The sequence below is a fragment of the Rattus norvegicus genome, chromosome 17, assembly GCF_021556685.1.
Source record: "Rattus norvegicus strain SHRSP/BbbUtx chromosome 17, alternate assembly SHRSP_T2T, whole genome shotgun sequence".
NCBI lineage: Eukaryota > Metazoa > Chordata > Mammalia > Rodentia > Muridae > Rattus > Rattus norvegicus.
This window is the reverse complement of record NC_141550.1, coordinates 80,332,325-80,354,736: the sequence shown is the minus strand read 5'-3', so window position 1 is coordinate 80,354,736 and position 22,412 is coordinate 80,332,325. Positions and strand designations below refer to the sequence as shown.

At 43.8% G+C, this 22,412-nt stretch overlaps 1 protein-coding gene and 1 long non-coding RNA gene across 9 annotated transcripts in view; one reads left to right on the top strand and one right to left on the bottom strand.

Annotated features, from left to right (window-relative positions):
- The window catches only part of Bend7 (BEN domain containing 7), an 83,080-nt gene that overhangs the window by 34,223 nt on the left and 26,445 nt on the right, over positions 1 to 22,412 (top strand). For 4 of the 8 annotated variants that reach the window (XR_015640912.1, XR_015640913.1, XR_015640911.1 and 1 more), the window contains one exon: positions 9,163 to 9,384. Coding sequence is in view for 4 of the 8 variants with exons in the window: in XM_087591180.1 (XP_087447306.1) it covers positions 9,159 to 9,384 (226 nt within the window). In the remaining 4 variants the exon portion in view is untranslated. 8 annotated transcript variants of the gene reach the window in all.
- LOC148000290 (uncharacterized) lies at positions 587 to 18,545 on the bottom strand. The gene is made up of 4 exons (XR_015641341.1): positions 15,147 to 18,545; positions 9,837 to 10,045; positions 7,475 to 7,548; positions 587 to 2,051 (listed from the first exon to the last, which is right to left on the bottom strand). It is a non-coding gene; the product is annotated as an uncharacterized LOC148000290 (long non-coding RNA).

The window sequence follows — 22,412 nt, the reverse complement described above, 5'->3', positions numbered from 1 at the left end:
TTTGAACTCAGGACCTCTGGGAGAGCAATGAGTACTCTTAACCACTGAGCCATCTCTCCAGTCCCTCATTGTGTTTTCAGTCTAGAAAATTCTTGGCACTTTCTTCTAATCCTCAGTGTTCTAAGAGGCATTTGTTTTTATCATACGTATGTGCTACGGCCATTAAACTCTTCAAAACTCATGTTTAATTTACAAAGTTCTTTGGTGATAAGCTTTGGTATGAGACCAACTCCCTTGTTTGATTATATTGTATCATTGAAACAGCTAAGGCCTGGTTCAAACCCTAGGTAAACCGTATATTTGAAAACAGATACATTATTTTATAATAATCATAAATTATTATAAAGTACAGCTACGCTGATTTGGACAGACTGTCATATTTTCCTTAAAATTCTTTTCTGATAGGCACTGGTATAGTAGAAACAGTAGTTGAGACCGTAGGTCATCTCCTATGTAGGTGTGTCTATTGCCGTTAACTACTGAATTCTCCCCTTTTATTGTTAAGGTCCAAGTGTATGTTAGCGATAAATCGGAGGTCTGGTAAAGACCCTGTGTACATTTACAAAGTAGAGTAGAATTCTTATTAGTTTTACCAACATCAGTATTTGTTTATTTCCTCTTCTTTTCCAGGATTATTTATTTTATGTCTGTGAGTACACTGTAGCTGTCTTCAGACACACCAGAAGAGGGCCTCATCCCATTACAGATGGTTGTGAGCCACAATGTGGTTGCTGGGAATTGAACTCAGGACCTGTGGAAGAGCAGCCAGTGCTCTTAACCACTGAGCCATCTCTCCAGCCGGTATTTGTTTACATAATACATGCAAACCATTTACATTTTTATTCGTGGCTGGTTCTGGCACTTCTTACCATAAAATGATCCTTAGACGATAGCATGATCCTAAAAACAGGCAGGAGGGCTGTGCGTGTGTCATCCCTTCAGTGCATAAGTGAGCTTCACCTAAAGAACTCAGTGGTGAGTCCCAGAATGCGATGCAAAAGTGCTTTCAGTGGGTGGTTCACAGGTGCAGATCAGGCTGGCCCCAGCAGTTCCTGGGACGAGGAGTGGGGCTTGAATTCCAGAAGAATGGACTCTCTGTGCTCAAGTGTCCAACCTAGGCCCCTTTCTAATCTTTTAGTATTTCTTAGGTATGAGGCTATAAAAATGTCAATGGAAGTCTGGAGGGAATAATTCTTCTAATTTTTTAGAGCAACTGTCCTATAAAACACGTTGGAGAAAACACAGAGGGGGGGGAATCTTTGCTTTAGAAAATGGGCCCTGAGAAGTCTACAGCGTCCAGAGGCCTTCGGTCATAGCACTGGGCCTTTTGTCCGGTGTTTCTCCGGTAGCTGAGTGGCTTTTTTCACAGGGTGCTTCCAGGAGAGAAAACCTGGATGCTGCCCATGAGGCACGGTCCAGCTTCATCTGGGGTCACAGAGGAGCCACCGTGAAGGTTTCGTGTAGAGGAGTGATCTGCCCGTGTGAGGGTGGTGCCTGGCGTCCATTATGAATGACTTGACAGATAAAGAAGGGGAAGCTAGAGCAGCGGTTCTCAACCTGTGGGTGGTGACCTCCCTTCCCCCTCCGCCCCCCAGAGCGGACCGTGCCTTTCACGGGGATCGCATATCCGATATCCTGCACATCATATTAACACCCCGATTCATAACAGTAGCAAAACTACAGTTATGAAGTAGCAAAATGATTTTATGGTTGGGTGGAGGGGGGTCACCACAGTTATTGGGAGCTGCGTTATAGGGTCACAGCCTTAGGAAGGTTGAGAACCACTGTACTAGAGTTCAGGCCAAAAGGAAAAAAGATCCTTGTGGTTAACCAGGCAAGAGGGATAAGCCTGAAAGTGAGGGCCGCTGAGAGGACAGACTGCTTGCCAAAGGCAAAGCAAATGCCTGAGTTTGGTTTGGGGAAGCAGGTGGGTGGCTAGCCCTTACCAACAGCTTTGCTCAAGGTAAAGTGACTTCATCATCCTCAACCATTCTTCAGACCCAGAGGAGGAGAGAGTAGCGACAAGCACCACACCTCTGCTAATTGCTTTCCTAGATTAAAAACAAACAAAAAAACCCTGTGAATCATCCTTAATTATTCACACTGTATTAAGTTACTCTTTTACGTTTACTTGTCCTGTCACACAAATACAATATTCACAGCACACACCCAAATGTAACAGCCCTTGTGGTTCTTGGGGTCCCCGTAGGTAACACGTCTTCTGGGTGACTATTATCTCTCCCTCAACACAGGGATGCACAAAGCTCTAGCCAGGCCCACTGAAATATCAACACATTAAATGATAGGTCGTGTATGGGGACATCCTTAATAAGTGTAATTTACTTAATCTGCGAATGATAAAAATCTCTACTCATGCATGAAACACCTTGTGCGAAGTAACCTTAAAAATATAGGGTCTAGATTTGGCTTCAGCTGTAGCCTGCTCCTCTGTGTTTCTGCCATTTCCTTATCTGTCCCTCCTCTCTACCTCATACACTGCCAGAGCTCTAAGCTAGTTTGAGCAATTCTCCTTTAGGGAGGAAACTTCTGTGGGTTTTTTTTTTTTCCTGAATCAGTTCCATGATTTTGTTCCAGATCCTTCTACCCCAGCTGCTCAAGAACAGGGTCCTGTATTTTAAAAGCAATAATACTCATGTGGCATCCTGGGTGACATAACTCATCTCATTTAATTCTTCCTGTTGTCAAGAGCCTGCCTGCACAAGTTGGCAGGGTCAGACGAGGTCAAACTAATTCTCCACTCCAAGCCTGTCCTCTGCCCTTGTTCACTGTAAGAAAGACCCTGGGAGACCATTTAAATACATGCACTTGGTCTTGTTTTTATTGTTTTATATGTATTGGTATTTTGTCTTCATGCGTGTATGTGCACCATGTGTATGTCTGGTGCTCATGGAAGTCAGAGGGAAGTGTTAGACTCCTTGGAGTTAAGGACAGTTGGGAACCACCTGTGGGTGCTGTGAGTCGAACCCCAGTCTTCTGGAAAAGCATCCACTGCTCTTCTACACGGAGCTACCGCTCCAGCCCTCAAGCACATAATTCTTTATGACAGATCGGTACTTGAAAGGGAGCCAGATGGTTAGATGATGGCTCTTTAGTCCTGTTTGCTTGGCGCTTTCTTAGGGGGCCAGCAAGTGGTTAAAAGAGCAGACCCCTAGCTTAGGATCTCAGCTGTGTGGCCCTGAGCAAGCGAACCCTGTCCTTCCCTCAGCTTCCTCCCTGTAAAAGGGGGCAGTAATGCTTGCTTCCTCACAGAGTTGGCCTCCTGGAAGAATTGATGACGCCTTCTGTGGAAAGCACTTAGAACAGCGCCTGGCATGTTGTGAGCACATGATAAATATTGGCTATTTTTTTTTTCTAACCTTACCATTCCTACCTTTAGAGGAACAAATGTAAATATGGCTAAGTAAATGTAGCGGCCTGTACGAACGATCAGATGCTTGTGAACAGATTGCACTTTTGAGGAGGAAACAGCTGGGGTGTGGGGGTTCACATTTGTAACATGACTATTTGACCCTTTTCAAGTTAACACAGAATCCAGACCTAAGTTACACAGACTCGAAAGCAGAAACTGAAAGCCAATTCTGAAATTCAAATACGCGACTTGAATTCACGACACAGTGCTCTCTGAGACCAGTCTTACGCTCACAGCTGTTGGACGCCAGGTTCGTTGATCACTGTTTCTCAGAGCGGGTATCACGCCTGAGCTACGTTAGTTTTATGTTTGTCAACGGTTGACTTCTGTTTTGTTTGGTTTGCTTTATTGAACCACTCAGATAAGCTTCAAAAACCTACTTCGTAATTTTTAACCATAGAAAATGCTTTTATTCGATGGAGTTATCATAAACACTCTCCACTAATTCCAGGTTGCATAAATTCTGACTGAAGACAAAGGATGACTGACGACCCATCGGTTTGAGATAATTTTGTTAATCCTGGTTTCGTATGCTTCTTAAGTGATTTTAAACGCACTGGTGCCTGCAACAAAAATAGCTCCTTAATTCAATGTGCTTTCCTGATAACATCTTATCTCCATAGATAACACGTTCTGCTAGGATCAATTAAGGTAGATCACGGAAACCATTTTCCATTTACTTGTTGACATTAAGGAGTATGTGCGTGAGAGCCTCAGTTTCTATGGTAGGCACTCGGGTTCAAATGCTTGCCTGGTTATATTAGTCGGATGATCTTTTAACAAGCTCCTCCACCCCTTGGTACTAGGTTTTGCGGGTGAAACTTTGGAATAATGATGGGAGCCACTTCATGGAATGAGAAAATTGATATGTTCTGTGTTTCCCTAGAGCATAGACTATAACAAGTAACAAGTATCAATTATATCACTACTTTCCAGGGGGCTCTAAAGAGAACGTAATAGTCTTTGCTCTTTAAGGAATATGTGGGAGACGTTTGCAAACAGCACTTGCAGTGTCATCGGATACAAAGCCCAGTCCGTCAGAATGTCTCCAGAAAACTGGGAAGAATGGTACTTCTCTACCTGGAAGGTCAGAGATAAGAGTCTCACCATGGGCATCTTCTCAGAGGACCAATTTCCGTGGAGTTAGGGGAGAAGAAGCTAGGCGGTGGTGTTAAAATCTTACATACTGTCCATTTAACTCAATCGTCTTGAACATAAATCAGGCCTTAATGTTCAGAACCATGATTTATTACCTGAGAAGGAAAAGGCTAACCCCATCTCCGAAAGGCTAGAACCTCCCATTATGCAAATGCATGGAGAGACGTTTAAGGGACCAAATTGTCTTTTCTAAAATCTCAATTCTACCAAATTTTATCAGAGAAACATAAAAGAATTAGACCTCCAATGATTTTTTTCCCCTAGTCGGTAGTAAATATATGCTGTGATCATTACACTTGCTTTTTTTCATAGAAATTGTGTTAAGCACTTTTAATACCGGTCTTAACGGAGTGCAGCCAGCGGCATCCGTTGTTAGCACTGGGGATTCTCAGTTCAGCTACATCCGTAGGCCTTGCCTGTGCCGAGCTGACAGCAGTAACAGACAGAGGCTGAGCCAGCCAGAGTCAGCCAGCCAGAGTCCACCCTGCCCCAGAGTCAGCTGATCGTGGGCCAAGTGCCAGGAGGTCCGGTTAAGAAATGGTGATGGTAAATCTACTGGGAGCAGATTTGATTTGCAGGATACAATGTTAATTGTTCTTATTTTTAAAAAAAGAGAGATAACATTTATGAGCAAAACAAAATCAGTACAGGTTTTGTGTGTTTCAGACTTTTTTCTTTTGGGCAGTGGTGGCCCATGCCTTTAGTCCCAACACTTGGGAGGCAGAGGCAGGCAGCTCTCTTTTTGAAGCCAGTTTGAGGTCAGCCTGGTCTACAGATCAAGTTCCAGTATAGCCAAGGCTACACGCATACACACACACACGCACAAAACCCTGTCTCAAAAACCCAATAATAATAGTAATATTAATAATAATAATAATAATAAATAATAATAATAATTTTTCTTTCATTATACATTATACATTATAGTATTGCAAACAGGCTGCCTAACAGTATCTTTGAAATATCATTATCAGTCCTGCGTTAGGCTTTGCGGGGGCAGAAAATCCATCTTCCTCAGCAGAACCCAATTGTTCATCTGTAGTTTTCTTTAAGGCTCCATCCCGAGCCACTCTGAGACTTGACCAGCTGGCCCAACTCCCTGGTCCTCACCTCACATCACCTAAAGCAAACAGCCTTGTTCGTGTGCATGTGAATGTGAGTCTTGCACAACTCGGAGCTGGGAGAATCGTCGTGTATCACTTATTAATTTAACAGTTGCTAACCTGGCTCTAATGCCCACTAAAAGCATCTGTGCACTCCTTTCCTCTTAACCATGACTGACTATGTAGTTTGATAATTGTCTGACTGTAATTTTGGACGATTGCTATCATATATAAAATAGCCTGTATCAGATGTGTCCCCTGACTGACTCATTTATGTGATCTCTTTAGGCGTTTTATGATACGTTCATAGGAACTCGCGGGTGGCAGGGGACTAGGAGGTGTCTTTTCATTTATCTTGTTGTAAAATCTATTGCCTAAAGTGCTTCCAAGCGAAAGGAACACCACACCGGAAATACAAAAAAATAGCATAGTCAGTATGGCTGTCCTTGGTCCAGGGACATTTTCAAGAGCCTAGGAGTCAGCAGTTTTCGCTCCCAGGACATCACCAGCGTGAGATGAAATCACACAGCTTGAGGCATTCCCAGTGCTGATCCATTGCACTCAGTGGCCAAGGGACCTGAAATGAGCGGGACACCGCATGGTGGGAATTCATAGTGAACCCTGAAATTAATGACTGCAAACATTGTGCATTGTCCCTGTAACTCGGATGTCACCGTTTACACATCTTTCAGCCACACTAGATGCTGCAAATTAGTTTATTATCTGCCTTGGCTTGAATCAAGTAGCGAATCTGCCGAGGAAAGCCTAGAGCATTTTTTTTTACATTGCTTATTTAGAGAAGTGTTTGTTTTCATAACTGCTATCAGTCAGCGGATCTCATTTAAACCTCAGCCGATCAACAACAACAACAAAACAACAACAACAAAAAGATAATGATGCTACAGCTGGAGAAAGTGTTTTTAACCTGATTATAAATACACACGCAGAGCTGCGGTTCATTATACGGCAATAACGTTCTGTGATTATGCTTATAAAGCAGACTAGACGGCAAGATTTCATAGTGAAAACAAGATAATTAGTCTCTTTTTTTTTTCATGTTTTGGAGCATAAAGTTAGCTCCCCTCCCCTCTTCCTTTTCCTTAAAAGGAATTGGCGCTTTGTGTCCCCTTTACACACGCCTTGGTACCCTGTCGTTACCTGCTAAGAAGTCTGAACAGAAGTCAGGGAGGAGGATCAGGATGACCACTTCCTCTGTAGAAGGAAAGGAAAACCCATGCTGCTGTCTGTGCAGTTAATCAGTCTGTGTTCTCCTCTGCGAGGTGCTTGCAGGTGGGGGGTGGGGGTAGGGGGGTTCATGTCCTCAAAGTGGAAAAATCAACTTAAGATAACAGCATTGGCCGGGCACTGGGAGATAGAACAAAAGCAACAACTTCAGCCACCGATGGTCCCTCTGCAGTCACACGCCATGCACTTCTAGTACCATCAGAGGCCTTGGCGCCACAGAAACCTCCAGGTGTCTACTTTTAGGCACTGTAACAGGTGCCACAAATAATAACCACACCGTGGCCTCCTAACTCTTCTCGTCAAGGCCCTGTTAAAGTGCCATCTCATCCTTTTCCCAGCCTGCATATTCTCAATCCCTTTCCTCCACATCCCCGGGAGCCAGTCCTGTCTGACATTAGCACTGACTTGCTCTCCGGTAGTGTTCCTCTCACCATGCAGTGTGTGTGGTGGTATTCACGTCCACCGTGGCTGCAGAGACAGCCTTGAATCCCTCTCCACAGAAGGGCCTTGGTAAGTAGGGACTGAATCAGGTGCTCACCTCCCCGTGGATCCAGCACATGTCATTCAACGGTGTGTGCCTGGCCACAGCATGGGGCTGGCAGACCACTTCCTCTGTGGAGGGAAAGGAAAACTCAGACCTAGTCACTGAATTCCTCCATAGCGTTTTGTTTATTCTGATACATATCTGCTGGGTGCTGACTGGATCCTTAGCATGCTAGATATAAAAGCTGTGCACCCCAGCTAGATAAATGCAGGGCAGAAAGTGCTGTAAACACACTGCATAGAAAGTACCCTGCACACATCAAGAAGGGAGTGGCTAGTTCTGCCTGGTGTTCTACTCTGGTTTCTGAAGATAGGCTGCAAGCCCTCCAGGGAAAATTTTGGAATTCTCCAAAGTCAGGTGCCTGAGTTTTAAGCACCCAGGGCTACAGAAATGAAACAAACTGCAGTTCTATCTTTGTCTTCTCTTGCGGCTTAAGAACTCCTGTAACCACCCTAGGTGGTCAAATCGCTGTAGGATACACTTGGTGGAGAGGGTTTTAATAGACTCTACCTGATACAGGAACTCCTACCAAAAATCTGAGATCAGTTCACTTGGAATCAAAGTTCACAGGATGTACGCAATGTAAAACCTTCTGTCAGATTATGATGGTAAAATTCTCCCCATTCTAACCATTCCACATTGGGCCGCTTGGCAGGTGTTCCCTGAGCGCTTGCTGTGTGTCCATCCGTTTGCAGGAATTAGGAGTTCCGCCTCTGGCTCCTGTCAAGTACTTCTAGACCTTTGACCAGCAAGCAGCAAGATGCAAAAGTCAGGGGAAACCTGACAGCACTGTGCTTTTCAGTGGTATTTACCAGGCATTCAGAAGCCAAACATTAAATGGCAAAGCGGAACAGAAGAATGAGGTGACTTTCCGGATAATCCAGTCCAAAATTCCATTTTCCAGGAGCAAGGTCCAAACACCTTCCTTAGCTGTCTGAGTGATGTAGGCTATGCTCTGGATGCCCTTCACTCTATAGTGTGCTGGGCACACTGTAGGACAAACAAAATAAGTGAGCTCTGTTAACCAGGAGAGACTCTGACCCCAGCTCCTAAGGGGCTGCTTTTCAGAGCTGCACCTATGACATCTGGGGACTGACAGCGTGATTGACAGCACACACAGCGTGGGTTCAAGGTCCTTTGTCCTTTCACTGTGACGAAGTCTGCCCCTGCCATTTCTGTTCGCTCACATTGTCACCATTTGTAGGCTTTCATTGGAGTAAACCATTTTATACCTGATAGAAGGAGCGGGGACCTGTGAGGACAGTTCCTGCATTTGTCACCTTAGGTGAAAGAAATTATTTGACATTTGAATTATCTTGAAGTCATTTTTTTGGCACAAGCTTTTTTTAGGCCTTAGTTTCACCGTTTATGGAAACTGGGCGGTTGCATCCAGGCGGTTCGTGTCTTTTTACCTATAGGCCTGTGTGATGGCCCAGCCTTCTCTGAAATGTTTGCATGACTCAAATCGTGTAAGCCTTACTGTTGGAGTTATCGTGCCCCCTTCTGTGAGTTATAAGTGGTCATTGGTTTTGTAAATTGCAAAATCGGGCACGCAGAGCTGAGACTATATAATTCAGCCGCTGATTTCCTCCCCCCCCCCCCGCACTTATGCCCAAAGGAAACTGCTCCACATCTTGCTTTTAATGAAATATTTCTCTTTGTATGTTTTTTTTGGTAGCCAGAAGTGCAACTTGCTGAAGGCTTCGATGTGTTCATGCCCAAATCTCAGCTGGACTCTATATTGTCAAACTACACCCGCTCAGGAAGCCTTCTGTTTAGAAAACTGGTGTGTGCATTTTTTGATGACAAGACTTTGGCTAACTCCTTACCCAACGGGAAGAGGAAAAGAGGGCTCAATGACAACCGGAAAGGACTAGACCAAAACATTGTGGGTGCAATAAAAGGTTGGTCTGCATCGTTTCATTTTATGGGTTCATTGTTGAGTTTGCCTACGGGTAAAAAAAAATGCTAGGCTAACTAGACGCTAATTTAATTTGCTGTTAGCAACCTCCCCATGGGTGTGACTCATGTGTAAGCTCTGTCGGTCCCCACCCCAGATACTGTAGAATACTACTCAATGTGATAGTAGTTGTGGAACTCGTAGCTTCAGAACCAGTTTTATCTGCTGCAGAACCAAAGACACTTGGTAAATGGGAATTATACATCATTTCCAAGAATGTCATCAGAATATGATTTTGGCAAAATTTAAGTAAGATTAAAACTTTAAGCATGAATAAGAATAAAACTATGGTATAAGTTTTATAAAGTAGTACATTTTTTGGAAAGTTTAGAAATTGTAACACCAGAACTGTATCACATGTGCCAGATATTTTAAATATAAGTGAAAGCCACTTACTGTCTCTCCCCACATATTCCTAGCCAACGTGGTCCCTTTTGGAGTGTGACACATGCAGTTCTGCTTGTCACTTGGAGGGACAGTTTTGGTCCTTCCCCTTCACCTCCTTTGAACATGTGTCCATTCCGCCATAGTTTGGATACGTGTCTTCATCTGTGGCCACTTCCATAGCTCCTACCTAGTTCTTCCCTGTTCCATGACTGAGATGACTTTAGGAAGAGAAGGATTTAAATGTTAGTATCAGAAAGAACACGCTCCGAGTCTCACTAAACACAGCTGCCGTGAAAATGAACTGGAGCTTCAACTCAAGTCTGAATGCTCTCCCTGGTTCAGTCTCTCCCTGGTCATGGCCGTCAGTGACACTGACTCAGAGCTTTCCCTGCCTCCTCTCATGGCCTTTCTCTTTCAGAACGCGTTCAATAATGCTTAAAGGATACTTGGAAATTCACGATTGACTTTATAAAATAATTCAATTTTTAAATGGAGTTAGCAAGGACCAGACACCCTTTGCTCGTGGCCAGAAAGACATAGCCTTCATTAACAGGACATTTCTCATGGCCCGTTAGAACTTTTTTTTTTTTCACGTAGAGTGACAGTGGAGTTCTATTAAGTAAGAAGCACCACAGAGATCGCCACAGCCTTTGCCATTTATGAAAAGCATGATTCAGCCTGCAGTGGCACTAAAACATGATTATAGAATTTGAAAAACCAGTCAATAACGTTACTAGGGCTCTCCGAATCGAGGAGGGAGCTGTTTCCCTCTCCGCAGACCGGGCCTTCTCAGGCACGAGGGTCAAGGCCGCCGATGCATTTCTGCAATACACACAGGCCTTGGTTTAATTTTCGTTCTTTTTCAGAGCAGTATATTAACATCGTAAAGGCACTTTGAAATTGGGAAACCATAAATGACCACATTTCATCTGTGGGACATTAGAAGAGCCTATATAACAGATGTTAATGAAACACATCATTACAAGTAGACTGGCACATCAGACCAGGGCTTAAAAATCTGTTACAAACAGTAAGAGACTAGACATCAGACAAGAGTTTAAAAATATACTACGCATGTTAAAAGAAGATATACCTTAATTTTTCCAACCTTTTAATAAATATGGCAGCAAGACCCCTATCCCTAATACAAAGTAAAGCAAATCAGTCTAATGGAAGAATTCCACGTTCCCAGCCTGCCCACGACCTTATTTAAAACTCTCTTCTAGTTTTATTCTGTTGCTGTGATGAAAACACATATATAGTTATAGACATATTCCAGTTTCTTTCTCTAATTACAAAAATAATTCATCCTGATAAAAATCTAATTCATAACCCTGAAAGGATTCCCACCCACTTCAAAGAGTACCCTCTGCCCTCCCCTCTTGCCATCTTGATTCAGCTGTGAAAACAGCACATGTCTGCACTGGAAGACATTTTATTTATTTATTTATTGTACAGGATTCCTTATGAGCTCCTTGAAAACACGATTTGTCTGAAATGTTCTTATTACCTGGGCCACTTGTGGGATCAGGAGACGCCACTGCCCAACATGTTGATCTACCCATGACTTCAACTGAGAGTGGGTGGGAAGCAGCACGTGCTGGCTGAGGCTTTGTGGGAGCTTCCTTCCTGTGCCCTGAGACAGGCCCCCTGAGAGGAGTCCCTTGTCGTCAGGTCCTTGTAACTCCCACGTTATTTTGTGTCAGATCATAAGAGAGGACTGGAGAGTGACGTCACATGCAGACAGTTACAAGCTAGCACTTACTCTGTGAGCTCATTGAGCTCACTCCCAAATCCTTTTCTCTCCCCTAAGAGGAATAGTTAGAAACTTCTAGATCTTACTGGTTGGGGTATTCACTCTTCTTTCTGTGTATATTTGCCCTCTTAACCTGCCTGCTGTCAGCTTTTTTCATACTCAGACACTGAACTCTCATGGGATAAAGGGGAAACATTTCCTTCCTCTACACCCTTTGGCTTCTGTAAATTCCTGTGGAGTGAATGAGTAGGCAGAACTTTTGGTTTTCATCCTGACTTAGGTCTTATGTCACCAACATCTTGGACTAAGCGCCAAATAGTTTCATACTTCTTATAGCTAGTTGGGAATGACAGACGTCAAAATGACACTTGTAAATGTCTAATAAATGCATTCAGTAAACTGCGAGTGAAAGTGAAACTGTGGGAACCAAAATCTAATATAAATCTCTTAAGACCTCACCTCCCAATACATCTTTCTTTGCCATAGTTTTCTCTCAGTGGTTTTTGGCATGGGTTTTGCAGATGAACCTTGGAAGTAGGTATCACTGAAGGTCCTACAGAATAGCCATTTCTAGTGTTTCTTATGATCAGTAGAGGTAAGAGGGAAGAGTATCCTAACTCAGGTCTTCTGCGTGAGTTATCTGGAGATGTCGTGAAATGACCTCTTCCTACATCCCAACCCCAAGGCTGTCTGGATTGTCATTACCACGGCTGTATACTTGAGAAAGATTGTGTGTGCACACATTAGTGTGCATTCTTCCCTATTCTGTCTCAGGAGGTCGTGAACCCATTGCGTATTACTTTGAAAAGTCCTACAAACTAGGGACAGAAAATGGGTACTCTTATAGACTCTCACATGTAAAACATAGCGGCGAAGGAACAAAAGGGATTAGATGGATTCAAACACCAGTTGCAAAGTGATACAATCTCTGTAAAATGCCCGTAGGCGGGAACAGAGGTACCATGCAGACTTCATGTGCTGATTTACGTATGTGTTGAACTCTCTTTGCATCTCTGGAATGAAACCAACTTAACTGCCCTGGCTGGTCATTTTTACGTGTTCTTAGATTTAGTTTGCAAGTGTTTTTAAAAGTTAGATTTATTTTATTTTTATGTTTATGATTGTTTTGCCAGCATTGTGTATATGTACCACATGTGTACAGTGCTTTTGAGAGTCAGGAGAGGGCACCAGGTCCCCAGAACTAGAGTTTCTGAGTGCTCAGTAAGAGCAGGTGATGCTCTTAACCTCTGACTCCTTCTCCAGCTGCAGTTTGCAAGTATCTTATTGAGCTTTCTTTCATCGATATTCATCATTGAGATTGGTTTACAGTTTTGTTTTCTGTTGTGTCTCCCTCTGGTTTCACTCTTGGTATTATGCAGCCTTCATCAAAGAAGTCCCAACTCTGAGGCGGATTACGTGAGGTGTTATTTATTGTCCTGAAGAAGCTAGTTTTGACTGTCGATCATTTTTGAAAAGTGCACCAGGGAAAAAAGTTTATTAGGGGCTGATTAACAGAGCTTCTTGTGTGGTAATTCTTCCCATGACAATATCTCAAAAGCAAAGCATAAGCCCTCTTTTCCAAGATGATGCTTTTCATATAATTTTATGCATTAATAGTGACTTCTACTTAATGATGATCCATTAAGAGATTAATGAGTAAGCGTGAACTCAGGTATTGCTAATGAAAGAACCCTTCATTGGAAAAACTAACCTGAAGCTTGGGAATATGGCCTTGTGGTAGAGCCCTTGCCTAGCATAGGTGAAGCCCTGGGTTTGATCCCCTGAATGGTAAGAACAAAACAAATGAAGGTATTAAAAACCCTCACCTTAATATTTTGAGCATCAGGGAAGGGCTTAGCTCTTTAACTAGAGATTTAGAAGCACTGCTGGGAAAAGCTTGGATGGACTCATAACTGACTCTGTAGAGGTCATTCCCTCACCTCTCAGCATGCTGTCTCTGCAAAGGCTGCCATTGGCCCACCATTGTCTTTTCTGTGATACGCTCACTGGACCATGCCGTTTGACTTAAGGGTTACCTATACGTGATGTTGACTGTCTGGAAGCCCTTTAAAAATAGTCATAACAGAGCATAACCGTAGTTATGATTCTTAATCTGGCTCTGTAGTAATTAAGTAAGAAAGTCTTTGCTATGTAACCGGGATGGAGTTTTGACTTCCCTTGCATTCCACTGATATCACTGATGTCTGTCAAATGGAGCAGTGGTTGTTGGCTCTCGCCCTACCCTCTTCCACACAGTTGGCCACTCTTTTTTTTTTTTTTTTTTTTTTTTTTTTTTTGGTTCTTTTTTTCAGAGCTGGGGACCGAACCCAGGGCCTTGCGCTTCCTAGGCAAGCACTCTACCACTGAGCTAAATCCCCAACCCCACAGTTGGCCACTCTTACCAGAGATCAACATTATCTGTCTAGAGAGCCTTGAGGACTCAGAACTACGGGAGGGACAGCTTGTACATGGTGGTCTCCCAAAGAGTTCAAAGTTGAATGCCCATTATCTCTAACTTACACTGTCGCATGCTCCACAGAAAAGATCATCAAAAGCTCTCACTTTATCTCATGACTCTAGACGCTTTAGGTCCATATCTGTTGTTTGATAGGACTTCTATTTCCTGCAAATGATACACTTTATGGTGAATTGATTTTAAAAAAAAGGAAGAAGTAACTGTTTGGAATATAGGTTAAATGTAATCCTCTAGCTAAAAATATTATTTTTAAAGGCTTATTATTAATTATTATTATTTGACCTCAGAGATTTGAATTTATATAGAAGTTGAGTTTATAGCTGGTTTATTCTTATTTTTTGATGGTAATTTTCCTGTGTTCCCAGAACTCCATGATACATTGGCTACAATTCGCAAATCTCTATAGTGATGATTTTATTTCTTTGTGCAAAGGACAGAGGCTATAAGACATTTGAGTAAGTTTACTTAGCTTAAACTTCCCCAAAGTGGTGGCACTAGAGTGGCCTCTGACTCCAAAGTCCTATTGTATATGTAGATTTTATAGAGATGTTTGAAATTAAACATTTCTCCCTTAAAATTTAACATTTTGGATTCTTTGTAAAATCTTGGAAGTTGGCTCTGCTGATGGTCTAAGACCAATTATTATTGATGCAAAGTGTATTCAAAGTGAATTTCTAGTCAGACATAGCTCTGCTTCGATTTATTTCCTGGCTTCAAGGGTAGGTCTTTCCCTGAAGATACTGAAAACTAATTCTATGATACTGGGTTAGAAAATCGAAGACTGCTCCCTTCTCTAGTGAAAAAAACACTTCTAATACTTTCCTCATTCATAAAACTGAATTTAACAAAAGCCTGAGAGCAGATATGACATAGAGCTTATCTCCCCCGAGTTGTAAGTAAATTAGATTCTTGATCAGATGGTAGGCAACAGGAGGTAGTTAGTGAATGCTTTGCCTCAAGAATCCTTTTGGGAGATCAATGATCAGCTGGTTATTTATCTGATAATATTTTTATGTATAAAATCTGCTTAAAACAGATCACAACTGTCTAACGGGTGCGATATTCGTGTAGAAAGCTTGGCTCTTACCTGGATTGTCGAAATGTTTTGTTTCGTTCTTTTGGTTTGGTTGGTTTTATTTTTATGAGTGGATATTGGCGTTTAAGCACAGGGCTTCGTGGCTTCATGCACGCTAGGCAAGCATTTAGCCTTCACCTAACTTTTGTTTTATTTTCCTACCTTTCTTGGAAGCTCAGTGACAAATGGGTCATAACAAGTCTCAACAGTGCTGTGCAGGCAACCCTGAGTTTCCGGTTCCTTGCAGAGTGGTTCTCATAGTTTGCATCAACATCATCTAGGGTATTGGATCAAACTCCAGATTCTGGGGCTCTGTTCTCAGAGACAGAGATTAATTCCATAGTTGTGGGACAGTCTGCAAGTCTTGATCTTTGGGCAGGCGGTACTGATTCTGGTTGTTCTCCGCACCCCCAGCTCCCTTAGAGAAGCTGCACCTATGCTCAGGGTCCTGCTAGTCACTTTAGATGTCAGCAGTGCACACGTTCACCTGGGAGACTCAGTTCAGCAGTGCCCAGTTTCCTGAAGGCTGTTTTCGTTCTCATCTGGGGGAAATGATAACAGAGCACTATCTCAGCAGAGTCCTTCTTCCCCCTTCTTTGAACTCAAAGATTCACTTTTTAGTTGCGTTGTTTTGTCTTGTTTCACTGAATAGCCCAGACTGGCCTGGAACTACCTATGTAGACCAGTCTGGCCTCCAGTTTACAGAGCTCTGGATGCCTCTGTTTGCCTAATGTTGGCACTAAAATGTGTCACCACCTGGCTTAAAGGTATTTTTGTTGTTGTTGTTGTTGTTTAAATCCTATGTTGTGTTATACAAGGTTCCCGTTTCAGCATCCTTGAAGTGACTCTGTGGGTAGAACCAGACTGACCAACACCTTCATCTACTTCACTCATGTCACCAAGAAGGAAGAAAATAGTTTCCAGATCAGACTTAGGATTCAGTAGACACATCCCAGCAGTATTCTTCCTGGTCTTGACCTGACAGTCTCCATCCTTGGCAGTCTCTTGACCCAGGTTCCCTCGATCCCACGGGAAACATTCGTTCTGCCAGCTTCTTCATCATGCCGAGTGGTTCCTGTCGCTGCCCACACTCTGTGTAGAGGTTACCAGAACAGCTTCTCATAAACCTATAAGCTTAGACATCATCAGCATGCATGAGAATGCCTTTAAGCCACAAGCATTTGGGCTGCACAGATACAAGTAAAATCCTAGCCCCTGCCCATAAGAAACATTCCATTTGCTAGAACCACAGACGTGTTAGCAACAGCCAAGAGCATAGACCCATACTCCAAGCCAGAATAAAATACACATCACATGCAAAGGAAGTAAAGCTCACTAGAAGGAGAGTTCATCAAATAGGTGATTGTTAAGTAGACCTTGAACGATGAGCAGTCCGTCAAATGCAAAGGGATTGGGCGAAGTCAGCTATGGACTCTTTGGTAGAGCTTAAGCTTGACAACATGAAATGAAAGCCTTTGCCTCCCCGGCTATTCACACTAATTCTACTTGGTAGACCTCGAGTCCTCAGCAACCTGCTGGCCGTAAATGATTTAACTTCAGAAATATAATGCCAACGAAATGAACTCAGACATAGTTTACCTACAAAAGTTTTCCTTGAGTGGTCCTTTTAAATTTTGCTTCTTAATGTTACACAGGTGCCACCTCATACCCAGTAAATAAGAGTCCTTGAGATTGAATGACAGTGAGTTTGAATGTGTGCCCTGCTTCGTACCTGGTCTTCTGAAAGCTCAAAAGAAGACTCCCATCCTCTTTAGAACTGTTGGTCCATCTGCTTCCTACTTAAGAAGCAACTGGACATGTGGACAAACTCATCACATTGTTAGCTTTTCTTGATTTCTCTCCAGTCTCTCACAAATGGGTAGAAACCATTTTTTGGACTAATCTCCAAGATCTCAAGTCTAACTCCCAGAGTTGCTGAATTCTTACCAAGCATGCATTTGAACACTAGTGTCAGAGTCACAGAGACAGCCTCCTGTAGAGAGAAGCTTCCATCACAGAAACGGGGCTCTTGAGGAGTGGCTGCATCGAGTTGTCTGCTGGACACCATTGTTCTTGTTGACATTGCCAGTCTGTATTTTTACTGTGAAAATTTCCCAACAGATGAGATCAGGGTCTGGGAGAAGACCACTTTTCTTCATCGGGAGACCGTATGGGTTAGCCATGGTCCAAACAATACCCAGCCATGTGTTTCCCACAGAGCCAACCTCCTTTCTTTTCAGCATCCTGAATTATCTGCGTGTCAGAGACATTCGCTGGCAGAATTGTGTAGGAAGTCCTGAATCATTCAGTCACATTCCTGGTAGCTTTTTCTGGGACCTACAATTGATGCCAGTAACACTTTCAGTTCAGTTCCGTAAGCCAATGTTGACTGGGTCATACCATATATGCATCAAACACACGAGAGACTCAGACAGTTGGTATTTGCTAGTGTTTCTGCCCTAAACGTCTGAATACAAATGGTCATGGAACATTCGTCATCTTTGTAGTGTTACAGACCAATGATAAATCCACAGAAAAACGAAAGATGTGTGTAAGTGCTGAACGATAAAAAAAAAAAAAAAATTTAAGCCGTAGTCGTTTAAAATGAACCAAAAACTGTCATTGACTTGGAGGCTGCCCCTAAGACATACCTTTGTGTAAGAGAAGGCCTGGCTGTACCCATCTTGCTGAGAGCCCCTTGGAAGAGAGGGCTGCTGCCGTGTGTTATGACTCTGGGCTTCTCACCGCTGCTGCCTACGGGTTTCTGCAGTGTGTGTCTTGCTTGCTGCTCTGCCTTAGCTCTCGGTCCCTCTCAGCCCACAGTAGTTCTCAGAAACCTTTGTAGACTCAGACTTGGCAGCTTCTTATCTGTCCCCGTCCTTTGATCAGAGCAAATCCAGTATTTAAGTGCACCCCTTCCCTGTGACTTTGTAGCCCACTGTTCCATAATCGAAGTAGCTTAGTCGGGTACAACTCAATAGGAGATCATCCTAATTAGACCTGTGGATGCAAGCTGGAAGCAAACAAGCGAGCTGGCAGCCTGGCACAAGACACACAGGGTGTGGGACTCGATCACAGTGTTTAGGGCCTGCCTGAACCTTAGACATGGCCATCCTCCTTCAGCCTGTCTTCTCGCTCTCCCACCTGTGTTAGCCACGCCGTCCTTAACAACAGCACTGACCTGCGAACTCCTCAGGGTTGAAAACAAAGGATTACATTTAGTGCCTTGTCTCTGTACGACCCATCCTGCTTCCCGACCCAGCCCTGCCCGCTCTGTTTTTCCAACTTCTTGCACTCACTTTCTTCTTAGTTTCTCCGACCCCATTAATCTGTGCGTCACTTTGTTCTCCAAAGTCTCCCCGAAAAATCTCAGCATCTCCCCTTGTTCTTCTCATTGTAATTCTTTATACTGCCCACTGTACAGGCCAAGTAACACATGTAAAACCAGATTCAGTGATGTCATTTCCCACATTTAGCTTCTGTTTACTGACTAAATCAAGACCAGCCCGGTCTAGACGTTTTTTCCAGTCTGCCTGCAGCTTGACTTCTCTCCCTGTAGATTTGTTTCCCAGCGCTTTCTGCTGGGGGAGCCAGCTGACCTCGGGCACCATTCCTCAGACACTAGTGGTTTTAGCTTTGGATTTTATAGTCTCTCTAAGGCTTTCTCTTTCAGTTCTTTCTGGAGAGATCCAACTCATTTTTTTTCTGGACAGGCCCAAGTATCATCGTATCAGCCATGAGACTTTCTTGAGATGCCCCAACTCTAATGGTTGCATTTCTCCGAATCCCCACAATACTTGTTGCCTCTCTATGGTGTGGCAGCTTTGCTATTAGTGGTTTGTGTGGAAGGTGGCCTAAACTGAAGGAGTTTAGGGATAAAAACTGTGCTGTTATAATCTCATAGGCAAAACATGTATGAGGATCCGCGGTTATCCTTTTGAAGCTTGAGTGTGTCGTCTTCCCAGTAAGACTGTAAGTTCCTGTGGGCAGACAGTACACACTCTATTCCTCTTTAAATTCCTTGATGTGTGGAAGTGTGCTGCTCATGTAACAAATAGCCAGTGATCCCAGGAAAGAAGGAAAGAACCAAACAGTCAGTTTATCTTCACTCGAAAGGGTGATTTCTTAAACACCGGCTGGAGAGATGGCTCAGTGGAGGAAGCCTTTGATTTGCAAGAATGAGAACTAGAATTTGTACCTGCTGCACCATGTAAAAGCTTGGTGTGGTGTGTAAGGGTAACCCCGACCCTGAGAGACTAGTGAATCCCAGGGGCTCAGCGCCTAGTCAGTTGAGTCAAACAGCGAGTTTCAGATTCAGTAGAAAACAACAGCAACAACAAAACCCTGACTTAAAAAAATAGTTAAGGGCTGGAGAGATGGCTCAGTGGTTAAGAGCACTGACTGCTCTTCTAGAGGACCTGAGTTCAAATCCCAGCAACCACATGGTGGCTCACAACCATCTGTAATGAGATCTGATGCCCTCTTCTGGTGTGTCTGAAGACAGCTACAGTGTACTCGTTATATATAATAAGTAAATCTTTAAAAAAAAAAATAGTTAAGGGTTGGGGATTTGGCTCAGTGGTAGAACGCTTGCCTAGCGAGCGCAAGGCCCTGGGTTCGGTCCCCAGCTCCGAGAAAAAAAAAATAGTTAAGCAGTTGAGGAGCACGCACCCTGACACACATACACAATCAAAACACAACTCCACATAGGTGTGTTTAAAGGTTGGTATGGATGGTATTGTAGCTTCCCCAGACCCAGTTGGGAAGGGCGGCTGAAGTCCTGGAAGCTGGGATTTAAATGTGAAGAGGAAGGTAGCAGCAGCAGATTGTATATCCTGGCCGAGGATGGTGTGTCAATCCTGTTGATAAAACATCAAGGTAATCCAATTATGAAACCAAATCTGTGTCCCGTGAGGGCCCCGAAAACACGCCATTGTCTGAGAGCAGAAAAAAGCAAACTCTACTGTATGCAAGAGAGTCTGTTCTCATCCCCTTGGAAAGGCAAAGTCAGGCAAATTTACTCAGGCCAATAACGGACTCTATAGTCATGCTTTACTCCTTACTTCCTGCCTTTTCTATCTCAAGACTTCTTAGTACATCCATATGCATTTGGAGCTATGCGTGCCACTTAACACTCTTCGTCATAGCGAACCAGTGGCTCAGAGACAGGATAGAAACGAAAAGGTGTGGGAACGCGACCGTAAGCCTCAAAGTGTGCACCCAAAATTGTCCTCAAACGGAACTCAACTAGAAAAAGAAAGAAGAAATAAAGAAGCAGCCTACCTCGAAGAGCTGGTGCCTACCCTAACATCCACTGTGCAGAACTGTGGTACAGACCGGCTGGGAGCCCCTGATCTGTCCTGGGAGTGGGGCCCTCACAGTGGCGTGTTCTTCCAGTGTCCATCACCGCTGCAGTTAGTGTCCTTTTGAATGTGTATGTTCTATTGTCCCGTATCGATGTGCGTCATGTGTGTGTGTGGTGCTCATGGAGATCAGAGGAGGTCATTGGATCCACCAGAACTGGAGTTACAGACCATTATGAGCTGCCATGTAGGTGATGGTAGGTGACGAGAAGTTAAGTGAGGTCCTCTGTGAGAGCAGCAATTGTCCTTAACCACTGAGCATCCCTCCCGCCCAGCTGTGCATTATGGCTGTGAAGACCAAGGGGCACTCTTACTTTCTCACCGGGTCATAGCATCTGCAGGTGCTCTCTGCAGACTTACTAGCGATGGCATGAATTCTGTAACCCATGGACTAGCTTCTTAAGTTCATTTACCCAGAATCCCTAGCTGTAGAAACTGAGAAACACTCATTACATTCTCTGCCAGACATTTGTCTCCAGAGCAGACAGGCACAGGTGAGTTCTGTGGTGCAGTACTCGGGCAGAAAGGGACGGCGCGACACCTCCCACCTCATGCCGCTTGCCTGTATCTTTGATGATTCTCAACCTTTAAGTTTTTGTTTCACTTGATACATAACTTGCTGGCCTATAGAGTAAATGAGTCACACTGAAGATTTCCAAGGTAATTTTCAAGTAGCGTTCCTGTAAATCTGTCATTTCCAAACATTTTTCTTTGCTGGAAAAACGGATTAAACAGTAAATTACCATTACCTCAAAGCTTGTCACTATCCCAGGTATTAACCCTGGGCAGAGATGGTTCCCTTGAACTACACCAGACGCATTAAACCAAGGTATGCCGTGCCACAGTTTGCCAGCGGAAAGTGTTAATCATATTTCGCAGTCACTGTGTTATAAATGAGCTCTGCTGTGGGCCTTTCTTAACTGGATATAAATTTAAATTAGCTTTGTTTAATTTGAGAACTCAACATAGGCGCTCTTCAGACCTTCCTCCCTGACAGGGATGCCTCCGTAGGAGAACGGAGTGAAGGCAGGCGGAGGATGCGGTCGTGCTCCCGCAGGCTCTGCTCGGCTCAGATCTCTCTGAGAATCGCTGTGATTAAACAAAATTGTCTAAACCTCACAGCCCCACAGGGTTGAGGGTAATGAAAGAAGCGTTGTACGCGTGCAGGTTTGCTCCTGAGCTCCGTTTAAGTTTGGAAACATTACCTTTTCTGTGATAGAGTGCGCCTTGACTGGTCTTCAAAGGTCCAAGTCAGTGGCATTCTATGCTTTAGAAGTGTTGGTCCAATTCTGAGTAGTAAACCTACAGAATTGCCTAAATATGGCTGGGAATCAACATTGTAGATGTCCAAGGCCCTTCTCACAATGGCCTCCCACTTAAATATTAGTCCCACTCAATGGCCGTCAGCTGAGTGGTGTGGTTTCTGCGCTTGCCTGCTGACCTGTAGAGTGGGCTGCTTGGCTGGTTCCCGCAATCTCACGTATCTAACACAGATAACATTCCTTTATCGTTACGTTCGAGACTGCCTAAACTACTAAGTCGCCTTAAAAACCTCGATTTTAGGGTGCATTAGTCTGTGAACTGTACTAAATTATTGCTACTAATTCAAATCCAAAATGAGCTTCTGGCCACTGTCTACTTTGAGACCTGTAGCATTTAGTAAATAAATACTTCCCTGGGGCAGGGAAGGTGGCTTAGTGGCTTAACAGGTAAGAGCACTTGCGTTCCAGAGTGAGGACTTTGAGTTTTGATCCCAGCACCCACATAAACAGCGGAGCATGGCCACATGTGTCTGTGACCCTAGCACAATGGAAGGCAGAGAGAGGTGAATGGCTAGAGCGCGCTGATCTCCAGCCTAGCAACAGGACCAACTCCTTTATTTAAATAAGGGATAAGGGGCTGGAGAGATGGCTCA